This window comes from Apostichopus japonicus, chromosome 21, assembly GCF_037975245.1.
Source record: "Apostichopus japonicus isolate 1M-3 chromosome 21, ASM3797524v1, whole genome shotgun sequence".
Taxonomy (NCBI): domain Eukaryota; kingdom Metazoa; phylum Echinodermata; class Holothuroidea; order Aspidochirotida; family Stichopodidae; genus Apostichopus; species Apostichopus japonicus.
The window spans coordinates 19,499,943-19,515,528 of record NC_092581.1 but is presented as its reverse complement, the minus strand read 5'-3'; the positions used below and the strand labels follow the sequence as shown (position 1 = coordinate 19,515,528).

Below are 15,586 nucleotides of genomic sequence, written 5' to 3'. Positions count from 1 at the left end.
TGAAAATGAGAATACGGCATTTTTATTCCATGCATATCCCCCCCACCGATTGACCCCGGACCCGGTGTCGTTCCCACACCCCTCATACCCTCTCTCTTCAGGCCTGGATGAAATGGAAAATTTTCTTCCTCCACCTTCACCGAAAAAATTCCAATATATAAACGCATACATGCATAAATATCCAGGCTTGCATGGCGTGCCTTAGTTTTTCCCATGCCAAAATATGTTATCCATCAACATTCCGACACCACATACACACATGCGACCCCCTCCCTTCTAAACATGCACACACACATACATTCATGTACTACATACATGCACACATATAACCACCACAGCTACTAATTCCGTCTTTTAGGGGTAGCCTCATAAACCATATCTTCTTGCTTTTCTTCTGCTCTTAAAAGATTTTACAAATGAAACCTACGCACTCGATGACAAGGTATTTATTCATAAATCAAGCGCCACGAGGCTTCCATTTCAGAACATCCCTTCATATACGTCTCGTATTTGCTCTCTCCATCCTCGCCTACCTCTTAAATCCTCCAGGAGACAATTTCATTTACTTGCGATCCTGAATCTTCTCAAGCCGTCATACAAGTGGGTTTCTTCTGGCTTTCGACAAATGTTAATTCCAAGTAGTTGATATATCTTCAGCATATATCTATATATATAAACTCTTCACACTTTCTCGTGGATTTTCATTTTTCGTTCTTCTGGGGTTTTTTTTTTCTTATCTTTTCTTCCGGTTTTGATTTTATCATCATTTTTTTCTTTCTCATTCATGCGCTAGAGAATTAGAGAAAGAGACAGCAAAAGAAGAAGCAAATTTGATAGATGGATAAAACGAAGTTTTCGATAGGATCAATTGTATAATCGGTCAAATGTTTGATTTGAAATAGGCCTACTCGACAGACTACATTTCAAAGGAATACCGCACTACATGGATTTCAAAGAAGATAATGAAGGAAGGCATTTTTTACCTCGCTTCCAAGATTTGTTAACTTCACGCTTTACGATGCATGTATATGGCATCTAGTAATACGCTAGGATTTTTTTTAGATAATTAAAATGTTATGACATTTCCAATGCCATTGAAACTGATGTCTTGACTCACGAAAAATGATTACTTCGTTTTTCTTTATAGCCAGTTATATATATCAAGATTTTGCCTTAAAATCTTGGTAAATTTGTATGTAATATGTAATATTAGATTTTGAATCAAAAATTGCAACCTGTCTGGGAAATATCATGTTATATATTTTTTTTAAATGTGTTTGCGTTTGGAAAGTAAACTGTGAAGGATTCGACTTCAAAGGACGCTTTACCGGTATATTGGTTAACCATTGCGCAAACAGTATATTAATTGACTTATCGATGGAAAAAAAAGCGACATTCGAAGTAATAAATAATGAAATTTTGATATTCAGTGACTGTAGTTATAACATTTTCCAAGACAATTTCTCTCCGTGCTAAAGAAAAGCACATTTGTCAGTTTATGTTGTCGATTTGGATTCGACAATTATTCACCGCTTGGTAAATATAGCAAAAATTATTGTAAAAACAAAAAAAAAAAAAATTTCGTAAGACTTTTTTTTTTAAATGATAGTTTAGGGAATCCGCGATTTCTCCAAAAGATACATAAAGTAAAATTAGTGGATTTTATTATCGAAGAAAGAAGGAACAAGACAAAACTAAATAAATAAATACACGACGGACGCATCAAGACAAGTCTTTTTTTTTCAGAAACTTTAGGAACATTTTCATTTTATCACCACCAAAAAATGGAATTTTCAGCGACTGAAATTCCAGCAGTTGATGATGATAAGGAAGGCTGGTCGAGCGACCAGGATTCTTTTGATGACGCGCTGTGGATACGTGCCGCTTACGGTATCATCGCCGTGTTGGGAATTTGTGGCAATTGTTTAGTGATTTTTACAATCGCTAGAGTGAAATCACTTCAAAATCTGACAAATTTCTTTATAGCGACTCTGGCAGCCACGGATTTTATCACTTCAGTGTTTCTTATCCCTTTAAATATGGGTAGGTATATAGGGTTCATTTTTTACCCCATAATTCCATAATTTCAATATTTTATTTTTTATTTGTCTGCACGAAATAGTGTTTTTGAATATGTGACTTAGTTTCCGTAAATAAAGTGATTCATCTTTTCATTATCCTAAGTTTCATAATTGTATAAAGGTGGTCTAAATATTTTTTTCGAATATCTATTTACTAATGAGTTACTTTATGATAAATATGGGTAGGTATCAGGTCTGACCACTCTGTTTTGAAATAAAAACAACTTAGCTCTATAAACAATCAGCTGCAAATACATGGAGGACAAAACATATTTCACACGTTTTTAATGCAGGCGTACTTCCTATATTTTCACCAATGTCTTCTTATGCACCGCGATTTCGGTGAAAATCTTGAAATTTAACATAGGCCTATACTGTATTAAGCCTTTCTTGGTTCCATTAATATATTAACAGAAAAGCAAAGAGCGCACTGTTGGAGTTTTCAACAAATAAACACCAACTTAAACAGGAAATTGTGATACTCAAGGTAGCGTAAAATGTTGCAAATATATGAACAAAAAATGGTTTTGACTATCAATATCTAATATAAGGCTATGCAACGTCATTGTTTTAAGAAAACAACACTTTCATCTTACAATTATTCTTTGTAGTGTAATGTATAAAATGCATGGGTTATCGTAGAGAGGTATAGAGGCCATTTCACGTTAGCATTACAAAGGATAGATAGATTTCTATTCGCGTAAAAGCAGTTCGGTGATATTTCTGTTTCACAAATAATTACTTCAGAATTTGAATAACAAACGGACACTAACCAAATTTCTGGACCCACAAATTTCTGGACACTAACCAAATTCTGGACCCATGCATTGTGACCGTTTCGATTCTTTGCGTAGATAGTCAGTATAGAAACACGTGCACATGGACGTCGAGAGTCTGATGGTCGGGCCCGGGGACAATTATAATCCCTCACACCCCACCCCCCCCACCCACTACCACAGATTCTGAACTCTTCATTTTTCATTACGATTGTTATGAAAATTTGGATACTTTAAATTCTCAATCTCATATTTCTTCAACCCACGCCCCTGTATCCCTCACCCACGCACCTGTATTCCCCACCCACCCACCTTTCCTGATTTTTACATCATCATCTGCACGTAAAAACCTAAAAGAAGAAAATTAAAGTATGAAATTCAATGACAATAAATACTGGCTGTGTCTGCGAGAGCGCAGGCTGCATGACTAACTTTAATATAAATTGAAAAATTGAAAGTAATATCATAAACTAACGACTCAAATTTTTTGCATTTCTTTTTTAAAAGACAAACTTAAACGATGAGACGAAACATTGTGTTTCCTCTGTCAGGTTTGACATTAATGTGACGTCCTTGATAACACTACTATTTATGTCGTATATGTTGGAGTTCATTGATATCCATTAGTCCAGAACCATCGTTTGGTAATTACGAGCCTATGTTGCTATGGATAAGATAACATGTATTTAAACAAAAAATAGAATATAAATGAACTTTGATACGACAGATGAACTAATTGGCCGTAACAAATGGGTTATGTGACGTATAAATGCAGTACCAATATATCCACATTGATAATGCTACAATGTAAACTGTTGGTGAAATATGAGCATTTCATAAAGTAGTTTTGTTCTCAGTTTATCAATATTTTACATCTATTAATACGCAATGATATGCGGGGTATACTGGCTTATGCCAGTGAATTTAATTGTTTGACAGTAGCCCCCCCCCAGCGAAGCCAGGGGGGGCATATATTTTTCGGTAAGAGACAATGAATCCATAAACATTCGATAAGTCGGTTTATCAACCGTCTGTCAAAAAACGGTATAATTTCCGTGCATTACACAAGTCCCGTATATTATTATTTATTATCAGCTAGTATTATTGGGCTACATTCTAATATGTCTGTACAGTAAATGAATATTGTTGTAATTCAGAAATGTTTAGGAAATTTTAGGAAATTACCAGTGAGAACTTGATTTTAGCCAGTAGACTTTTAAGCCCCCCCCCCCCCCCTTATTTCAGCTAGTTGATAAAATAGTGAAATTCCATATCCATATCTGATGTATGACATTAGATATACCAGCCAGGGCGTCAGTCGTGGCGTCACATATATAAATCTGGTCATTTTCACTCAATGTAAAATTGAAACGTTTTCATAAATACTCTTAAAAGGCAATCTTTAAACCAAAAAAAAAAAACGGGTTATCAAACCTTTCAAATGTTACCACAGATCTTTTCGCAATCTCGAAGAACTATAGAAAGCAAGCTATATAAAAGTAGACCTTGAAAGAATTGCCTGCATGCCTCATTCGCATGATTTAACAGCCCAGTTTTACTATTTACCATTTTCCCCGGTAAATTGTGTCACATGCTAAGTAAACAAACTCTAAATCGATAAGAGTTGTAAAATGCATTACGTCAAATTGTCTTTACACTAATTAGGAAATATTTAGGAGAAACAAAATCATCAATCTTTTTTTCGGTCGAATTGTAAAGAGCTGTAAGTAATTGCTAAATCTATCGATAAACACAAAAGTGGAAATTGAGCTTCAGTTTAAGCTATTAAAAGTTCTTACAAATAAAAGAAAAAAAGAAAGTAATTAACGCCTTTCTATAGAAGAAAATTTTACAACCAATTTGGATTAATAATAATTTCAAAGTTAAAGTTAAAGTTGCGAGAAATATGCTGATGTAAATTAGTTATTTATTAGTCGAAATTGAATTATAGGTCATTTCTAATTCGATACAGTAGATGGCAAATTTCCTGATTTTGACGGGTTTTCGCTAAAATGTTGTTCAAAATTATAAAACCAATGGTGAGAATAGTTTGCGAGAGTAAACTTTATTCTTTGATGAAAATAGGGCATATCAACCTAGCCATTATCATTCTTTTTCTGATTAAAATTTTACGTCAGCAACTATTTTTTGTTATTTTTTTTTTGTCCTATTATATCTTCTTAGGATATTTTGCATTTTGGTCTCCTGTTTCTTTCTGTGTATACGTTACTTGTCTCATTTGTATTATTTCTATGGTACGGTGGCTCTTAACCCCCATCAGAGGATGAAAAGGGTAAAGCTATAACTTAACGAACGTTTTGTGTAGGCCCATACAAAGTATCTCTTTCGAGATCCGGCTTTAGGAATCACAAATGATTTCGAGTTGGTTAGCATCATGTTTGATCTCTAGAGTAAGGCAAAAATGTCACCAAAACAGAACTAGTATTGTTCGATACAGGTGACAAACGCCATCAGTGGAATTACGACCTTCTTTACCGGAATCGAACCTCTGGACATACAATCAGCGTCCATGGCCTAGTCGTTAAGGTGTCCGCATATATATATATATATATGTATAGTTAATTACGTATTGCTAACCGCAACATACATCTAAGCTTGTAAAAGCTATCCATAGAATTATAACCAATGTTATCGGGTTGCTATGGTAATAGCTTAAATAATCAGGTACTACGATCAAAATTGTATTTGGAGCCAAACCAAATGACATTTCTCCTACAAACCTTTAAATTTAAAAGAATAAAACAAAAATCAGAAAACGGCAGTAAAATGGATTGAATGTGACAGTCAGGGTTAAAAGATTTGGCAGTAGATATAAAGAGTGAGATGAGACGAAAACACGTACGGTTTGATTTTTTTCTTTAACGATTTTCTGCAATTTTGAGCAATTGTCTGCAATTTTGAGCAATTGTATTGTGCAAGAGCAGTTGTATACGTGTTTACGTGCTACTAATGTAACGTATGCCTATACATAGCTGTGAAGAAAACATCAGATCATATCATGCTTCAACAAGATTCCCTTTCTAGCGATAATATTTGTGGGATGTCTTCCAACTTCTAAAATATTGCTTTTGAGAAAAAGTTCATCTTATATTCTTATTGTTTGTCGAAATATCAAGCACTTAGATTGATGTGGCTTTATTTACCCTCCCAAAAATTAAAATTAAACTAATTCCTTTTTCCATCTTCGCGTTGATTATTATTCGAATGGTGCCCTAATAAATCCAAAGTTAATTGACATTGCTATTTTCCACACGTTTGACCCAATTTCATCTAACTATATAGCTTACTTCATGGGGGGGGGGGGTCATGGGAGGGGGTGGGGATGATACGGATAATGTAAAACAAGAAGGAAACGCAGTAAATTTGCTTAATATAGGCTTTTATTTGGCTCAGTGTTTGTATATATCTCAAGGTGTTGGCATATATTAATTGCAATTTCTGAAGAACGTTCTGTTATAAAATCCTTGAAAAAGATCTGATCTCATTTTATGTCGTATCTTAGATTTTTGATTTCAACAAAAAAAGTAGCAATATTTAGAGGAGATAGGTGGATTGTGGTGGAGTTTGGGTTGAGGTTGGGGTGGGGTGGGTGGGGTGGGGCTTCCCTCACTCTCATGGGCATGGCATGTTTCATCATATACGTTTCGAAGAAACAAGTAATGATGGCATATTGAAGCTCTCTAGACTGATGGATATTAATTTTGTTTTTACTGCGTATACGTTCAGAGCAAGCCATGTGTATTGCTTGAAAATTGTTTTTCTTGCCATAAATTATCATCCTTTAAATCAAGCAAGATATCACGAATTGCTCGAATATAATGGACCGTACTCTGGTAGAATTTTAAAAGCACTACTAACAAATTTAAAAGGCTAACTAGAATGGAATCACTATACACACTGAGTCTCGTTAATATTGCTTTGTCAGACATCAGAAAGCACAGCATGTCGGTTATAAACTATGCCCATTTCTTCAACTGGGTATATCTGCTGTTAAAGTGTAGCAAGGGCTACATATGGGATATATCGATAATGCGTCATTTTGGCGGAACGTGTCATGCGTATATAAGGAGGACCCTGCCAGACCCCCTTCCGCTCTACAAGAAATCATATGTTGGTTTCAGTCTCCCTAACCCCGTTACCTCCCACCACCTCCTCCACATTAAAGGTGGCTCTGTCGTATATAAAGCACATTTAAAGCACACCAAAATAAATGAAATAGCCTGACAGTCAGTTTGACATATATATATATATATATATATATATATATATATATATATATATATATATATATATATATATATATATATATATATATATATATATATATATATATATATATATATATATATATATATATATATATATATATATATATATATATATATAGGCCTTTAACGGTGTGTTCTATTCTATCGAAAGTTATAGGTATATAAGAAAACAAAGATGCCGATCTTTCCGCTAGAATAATCCCGATGGATATTCGTACGCCATCTTAGTTCTTATCATTAATAATGTATTCTTTAAAAGCTGGTTAAATTCGGCTCGTACCTAAGCCTCCCCCCACTGATCATTGCGAAAAGATCAAGCAGTATAGGTAAAGGAAGGATTAACCGATTAAAGTATATAGTTTTAGTTGCCTCTCCGTGAATTTTTTTAATCCTATATATTATATACAGCTGTTATATAATTTTAATTTCTTTTCCTTTTTGTCAGATAATAAACATACCTCTACGAAAATTAATTATTAATTAAACAAATCGTATCTGGAGACGTCTTATAATCTAAGCAGATAAATATTAACCTGCAACTGCTTTCGTATAACACTTGTGGTTGCCGAGATCAAATTAAACAGTGCAGTGTTTTAGGGTCCTTCCGTGTTATATTTTAATGACATGCCATAGGTTACTTCGTTCAGTCGTTTCATATAAGCTTTAATGAAGGCTAATCTCAGTTGCATTGATAATTGTAGCAAGACGTAAAGCTCTGGGGGGGGGGGGGTCGGGGGGGGTTAAACCATCTCACCTGTCCGGAACTAAATACATAAATAATATAATACATGGCAGAAGGGGCTCGTGTTTGGTCTAATTTGATGGTACCTCATGTCAAATGTTAAATGAACAAGTATGCAAGCACTGATTTCGTTTAAAGTTAGGGAGTGGGGGAGGGGGAGGGAAGGAGGAGTAATGAAGATACGTTACCCATTCGGATAAAACATTTAACAGTTATCGTTTAAGTGCTCTGAGCCCTTATATTACGTTCATGGTTTGCTTGCTTCTATTCTTTGCTGTTTTGTTTTGTCTTCTCACACCTTACACGTTATTCGCCTAAGTCCCCGGATTCAAATATAGAGTGTGCCTGATTTAATCTATTGTATATACCTTGTCTCAAATCACATAAAATATTGACTTAATAACGTTCGGAAAAACACTTATATAACGGAATTTTGTAATGTTTTCATGTTAGCCGTGAGCAAGTGCTCTGTATAATAAAAAGTGATAAATAATGCTTTAAGGTTCGTGTCACTTAGTACTATAAGTAACATGTAGCAATAAACAAAGATAGCAGAAGCGCTTGAACTTCCTTTAGCCTCGACTATAAATACTTTGAAAAGTGTCCTTAAATTTCCTGTTTTGATGGCTACACCGAAATGCTATTGAATTTGAAAAATATATCGCTTGTTTACATTTATTTATTCAGTTACATTTAGTAGTAATATACAGACAGACTTTTGTTAATGAAATGGAGGTAAACGACAAAGGCAAATGAATATATATATATAATTGAAATCGTAATAAGTTGTAAAATCCAGAGCAGAGGAAAAACTTCCAGCCTGCACCGGGATTCGAACTATATATATATATATATATATATATATATATATATATATATATATATATATATATATATATATATATATATATATATATATATATATATATATATATATATATATATATATATATATATGTATATATATATATACAAAATGACTCAGCGTTGATGAAAAGTTTAATAAAAGTAAGCACTGACTCACATACATATTAAAATGTTAAAATGTTTAAAAAAAAAGCAAACAGGTGGTTGTTGATGCTGTTATAATCTTAATGATAAATCAGTATGAAAGTTTTGGTTTATGCAGAGAGTAATATTAATTTTGAAGAAAAAAAAACGTTCGTTAATAACACAATGAAACGTGACTGAAATGATTAAACAAGCAGTCTATACAAAGAAGACGATATCGCATACGCCAAGTTTGGGAATAAAATCAAAAACGAATTTGTGGCCTTGAAGATGTAACCTTAGGCTTCTTGCATGCTTTTCATATAAGTATTGATATTTCAAAATTGATGTTTTAACTTTGCATAAAATTAAAGATGGCTCGTAAAACTCAGAAATAGGGTTTTTTTCTTAATGAAACTATATAGAATGACGTCACGAACACCAACCCATCCATCTTATAAAATTAATTTCCAATACACTTTCAGAACTGATCACATTTTTTTTCTATTTGTGAATATTTTTATTTGGTTATTTCTTGACGGATTTTTGTAAAAGCTTTTAATTCTGTTCTTTGGAACAACTGAAGCAACTTCGTAAATAAATAGTTTTAAAGTATACATAAAAATTGGCATCCAGCCGTCTCATAATTTTATCAACTTGCGCGAAGAGTGAAATGTTAAAGAAACAGTATATACTTTGATGTTACAAGCTTTAAATCATGGAACTTCTAGTCCAGACATCATGAGAGACTATAAAAGGGCATCAACTCTTATTTTGTTTGGTACATCCAACCGGTCAAACTTACTTCTTTTGCCAACTATAAGTAACAACAGTGTTCACCGTTGGTTTGAAGTTGCTAGGCAAAATACTATGAAACAACATTTTTTAGTCAAATCATCGAAGTGGAAAACCCTTTTCATTTTTGATGCAAGTAAAAACTATCGACCATTGTGCGTACACAATCCTCGCAAACAAAGAAAGGGTAACAAACACCCCCCCCCCCGCCATCCCTCCCCTTCCCCCGTTACTTTCTCCTTCTATTTTATCCAAACCGCTTAATCTACATCCTTGACCTCCCTACGCCTCGAATTTGCCTCGCCTTGCCTCGACCTAATTTCATTATCTAAACTTGCTGTCATCTTCTTCTTCTCAAGAAATTTCATAATTGAATTAAAAGTTGACGTTTTTTCCCCCGAAACAAAACCCCGTTTATTGATATCATATAAGTTTTATTTAATCATATTTGTTTAATATATCACATATAGAAGTTGAGAAATTGTTCTCCCCCTCAATCATAAATTTCTTCGTGTAATCTGATATTTTCTCAATCAAAATGACGAAAATAAGTTGGGCATTTTATTTGTCATCTAGTAAACTTATATCTCTGGAAAGATTTATCAATTCCAGCAAGCAAAGACTTGCCTTTTGACCATAAGAAGCCATTCAACAAAACATTATTTAGCGACGTTATACGTCGATTGAGATTATATCTACGTACGGTTTCACAGCAACGCTCTAGATTACATTTATATATATAGATCTTGTTCGGTACTACTTGATTAAATTAAAGAAGACCTTTGTCTTATATACTTCAGGAGAAACCAGCAAATAATTGATTGACAGAGCAATAGAAGTAACAACGATTGAAACATGACAAAGTGTCATTTGATTGGTTAATTATTGACTTATAATAAGGATGAAAAATAATTAAATTACTTATTATTCAAAGCTTTTATCACTTCTTCTCTTTCTTCTTCGTATTCTTCCTCTTGTACAGCGAATGGTGTCGCGAATCCGCCTATCGTGTATAAGAATAATTTAATTTCGATGTAGGGTAGTAGAGTGAAGTTATTATTTTTGGTCACTGAAACCCTACTACAATAAATGTGTGAATAATTGACACTGCATCGGACCAGTGTTATCAATTGAATTGACCTATAAAGTTTGTTCTTTAAAACTAACTAGGTTAATTACCTGTTGTCGGTGATTTTTGGTTTTCATGTTTGCCATTGGTCATTTGTATATTGAGGGAATCGGCCATTGTCGGAGAGATGAAGGACGGGACGGGATTTCTCGGTAGGTATGTTGATGGAATGTTGATGGTGAATCAACCCTCTTTCCTTGACAAAGTATACAATCACTCGTTCATTGTAATGTCAAAATACAAAAGACAGTTTGCATTATAAAACAAAAACAGACAAACAAATAAAAAACAACCCTTTGGAACTTAATATGAACTTAAAATACAATATAAAGTGATTATTTTCACTCTTCTAACTCACTTTTGAGCATAAGTTTCAAAAATGCCATTTCAGAAAACTGTGGAATTCAACAACCGTTTCATGTCCAACAGCCGTAACATCACCTATTTCCTTACATCTTTATACAGGGGCGTATCCAGGATTTTCCACTAGGGGGGCGTCAGGCATGAATGATCGCCGTCCTGGGGGATGGGTCTAAGGGGAGGGGTGGACAATTTTTGCTTTCGAAGAAGGGCTGAAATGCAAAATGTTGCCATATGTGATCCATTTTTCGACCTTAATAATAAGCAACATTTCCAGTAAAAATGGACACAAAATGCACAATTTAGTATGGCTGGCATGTCACTTAGTGTTTGTAAAACTTGTGACCGACTGGGAAATCTGGTGATTGCCAAGTTTCACCATCAAAGCCTTTAAGAAATTTTTTTGCTAAACTTTTTTTTTTTGGTGACGGCCAATAGGGGGGGGGGGGCGCGCGCCTGTTGCGCCCCCCCGGATACGCCCCTGTTATATGTTTTGGTCTAACTCTACTATAATAATTGTTCAATGTTTCATAATTTGATTTGTCTTGTCTGTTCCATATATGTCTATTTTAACCTGTTTACTCTGTTTTCGTCTTACTCAGCCTATATATAAAGAAGATCAATGCAGTTAGAATCGAATCTTCAGACCCTCAAACTATATAATAGACAATATACTAACACAACTATATTTCAATACATAGGCAGACTGTATTAGTTTCCTACTTTCTACGGGAATTTACTCCTCAAATAATTCACCATTCGTGGACAGTTTACGTATCGCGAAACCGGTTCCTATGAAATCAAGCGTATATAGCCATCATGTCCCTGTGAGAACTTCCTTTCCATCGATTTTTTTTCCTTCTATCTATTTCTCTACCCCTCTTCAAGATATATAATAATAAACGCATACTATCAAAGCGCTAAAAGCACAAGGGCTTTATTTTTTGTTCATTTTAAGATTCATTTTAAAGATTCCATTGAAATTCTCTCTGTTTTGCCCTCTCTATCTACTTATAACTTTATACATTTGAGATCTCTACTTCCTGGTCAATTCTCGCGTTTATCGTCTGCTATGTTTTATATGTAGTTATTTAATTGATCGAGTGTCTATGGGTCAGTGTCACAAAGTAAACACCATCTACTCTTTCTCATTTTCCTTCCCCCTCTCCCTCTCTCTTACTAATACAAGTGTCCATATATACTCAACAAGGGAAATGAAACCAATTCAAAGTAAAAAGCTTTGCAAACATAAAATGTGTACTTATAACCTGACACGACAAATATGTTCTTAGCCAAAAAAAAAAAAAACCCAAAAAAGTGTGTCACCATTTGTAAGAGTAAAGTTGTTGGACGGATATAAGGATTCATCGACCTATTTTCCCTTTGAATTGAATTTTTTTCACTTATTATCATTTCATTAAACATTTTGCAGAAAATTGCTCACTTGGAATCAAGGGCGGCGGAAGCATTTTTAATCTGGGGGGGCACCGACATCAAAGGGCACTTTGCAGAAATTCGATTGGACTGATGCAGCCTTTTATTTAGTACCCTTTATAACTCTTATCTTATTTGTGTATACACAGCACTCCATCAACGCCCCCCCCCCAAGGAAAATATGCATACTATCATGTGAAATCATGTTAGTTGCTAATGTAGGAATATTCCGAATTAGACTTTATTCCTTGTTAATATCTTTAAAAAAATTGTTTCCATTCGAAAAGGCTTTGAGTTTGATCCACAGAAAATCATTAAAAGTCAGGGGCATAGCCAGGATTAGCAAAGTTGTATGCACGGCTATCTGAGCGGAGCGCCACCATCGGTTGGCGCGGAGCGTACAAGAAAATTTTTGGTTTTACAATGCCCTCAGATGGCCGGAAACGGCCCTTCCCGAATGTTCATTCTGGTTCCCTGGCCTCTTGCTGACTTGAGACACCTCAATTTTTATGTAGAAAAAGGGCACATTTTTAACCTGAGGAAAAGTGGGGGGGGGGCACGTGCCCCCTGTGCCCCCCCGGTTCCGCCGCCCTTGCTTGGAATGAAGGGAACAATTTAATATTTTGCACAAAGATGTTGAATTGATGAGATATGATAAGTTGTCAATTAAACATTTCGCAGAAAAATGTTCAATTGCTCTGCAATTTCAGCAACTGAGCAATCCAACATTTCCTGATTTTTTATAAGATACTATCTTGTTATCTAAATAATTTAAAGGGATTTACAGGAGGTTAAAAGAGAAGTGAACTATTTCTATGATATTTCATGCAAACTTTAATTAATATATTAAAACACATTGAATGATAATGTTGTCATTCAATGTTTGCTTTGTTCTTGCCTGCAGCCGAGTTTTAGCCTAACTGATTACATTTTTACCTTCTACATTCAAAATTTCATATTAATTCTGTTGTAAAATTGAAAGAAAAATATCATCGTAGCTTTTATAGGTTTTTTTTAATCATAATTTACTCTTGAGTTAGAAAAAAAAAGTATTGTTGGTTTCAACATTATTCATTTCTAAATAGTTTCCCCTCTTTTCCCTCTCTTTAATAATGTAGAGATTTTTATGTGTAATTTAGAAAATCTGAAAAATATAAGAGATTTTTAACTTATGTTTTTTTTTCTTTCTTCTTCCATCTCGCTGTATATATAGGAATCGAGATAACTGTTCCATCAGGTACAGCTGGTGATCTGCTCTGCAGGCTGTTCTTATCAAAATTTCCTCTCTGGACCAGTTTCGTCGCGTCGGTGTTAAATTTGACATGCGTTACTCTGGAGCGCTACGTGGGTATTATGTACCCGTTGAGATACACAGCCATTTTTACTCTCCGCAAAGCCGTAATAATGGTCATATTCGTGTGGATTATAGCGTTTATTACTAATATATACATGTTGTACATATTTTACGAAGAGGATGGAAGTTGTAGCGTGTCGTGGCCCAGTAAATTCGTTCAGGTATTCGACGGGGTGTTAAACTTTGTGGTAATATATTTCATTCCTTTGGTTGTCATGGGATTTTCGTATTACCGAATTATGAAGAACTTAAGGGAGAACGCCCTCAAACTCAAAGGACAGGAGTTGAGTGGAACAAATGATAAAATGGCGTTGGAGCTACTCGAAGCCAGAAAGAAGGTGGTCAAGATGCTAGCGACTGTCGTTTTGACTTTTGCTATTTGCTGGGCTCCGAATCAATTTATGTTTTTAGCTTATAATCTGGGTTGGAATCTTGATTTCCGTAGCTGGTACTATCACGTGTCTGTGTTAATGGCATTTTGTAATTCATGTATGAATCCTTTCATCTATGCTTTTAAGAACGACCGTTATCGCAAGGCGCTACAAAAAGCATTGTTCGGTAAGCATTGTTGTACCAGCAGGATTGGTCCTGACTCAGCGAGCGTGTCTATTGTAAATACAGCTATCGTGAACCAGAAAAACATGAGAAAAAGCTCTATAGGTGAAAATTAAAAAAGAAATTCTCGCTGACAAAAGTTTGATAACGACTTTCGCTGTGTTTCTGCATATTGATAGTCAATGTATGATTCATTGAGCTGTTATACGCTTGTCTTGTTTACGTCCAAAGGTCACATAAATGCGCAGTGGAACCAGAGAGCTGCCATTTAAAGATGGCATCTCCCTAATAAACAGCATTGTAATGTTGTTATATTATATCACAACCTGACAACAAATGTTTAAGGCCAGAGGAAGTCCACCTTTCTACCAACACGAAGAGCGAACCCAGCCTATCAGAGCACTTTAGCACCCGTGTACATAGAGTGCCATTTGAGCCCGGGATTCAAGACCATGTTTCTGGGAACTTGGAATCGAACTTGGACTAGGGGTTGGTCCGGGCTCTTATTTGTTCGATTTCTGCCTGTATTGGGCTGGACTTAAACCGGCAGTTATATAGAGTGGTGTACTGTGTACAACACTTTCATCGCAAATATAATTAACTCTAGCTGCTATACTTGCATATATTTGCGTCCATTGGGGGAGGGAGGGGGGGGGGGGGACGAAATACCATATTATGTGTCACATATCAGAATTGAAGAGAATATTTTGTGTTTGCTGTCCAAATAGACATGACCTAGCGAGATTGTGATAGGCTATGTCGACATATACAGGTTACTAAACAGTGACCTTTCTTAGTGAGAGTAATCATTAATGGTTTTCAATTTCGTTGCCCAGACATTTTGCTGTAGAGCTTATAAACATCATCTGAACTTAAGCAAACCGGTAAAGTTCAGAGTTGAGATATTTTCTTGATGCTTTGAAATGACTGAATATAACTAATTAGGATAATGATTTAAATCGTTATGGTATTTTTGAGTATCGAATGGAAGCGAAAACTGTATCAAAATCCAGCAGCTGTTTTACAGAAAAATCATGAAAAAAATATAAAAAATTCTCAAAAAAATTAGAAAAGAAAAGAG

The 15,586-nt window shown here is 34.8% G+C and overlaps 1 protein-coding gene across 1 annotated transcript; it reads left to right on the top strand.

Annotated features, from left to right (window-relative positions):
- Window positions 1-95: 95 nt before the first annotated feature.
- Window positions 96-15,140, top strand: LOC139962786 (pyroglutamylated RF-amide peptide receptor-like). Its single transcript, XM_071963106.1, has 2 exons — window positions 96-2,043; window positions 13,810-15,140. Exons 1-2 carry the CDS (start codon window positions 1,785-1,787, stop codon window positions 14,619-14,621), a joined length of 1,071 nt encoding a protein of 356 aa, XP_071819207.1. The 5' UTR covers window positions 96-1,784; the 3' UTR covers window positions 14,622-15,140.
- Window positions 15,141-15,586: the final 446 nt, after the last annotated feature.

Bases quoted from the DNA above. Each gene is read 5' to 3' on its own strand.
- LOC139962786 (XM_071963106.1), top strand. From the start codon at position 1,785: ATGGAATTTTCAGCGACTGAAATTCCAGCAGTTGATGATGATAAGGAA. The intron at 2,044-13,809 runs GTAGGTATATAG...CTGTATATATAG, and splicing joins TCTTATCCCTTTAAATATGG to GAATCGAGATAACTGTTCCA.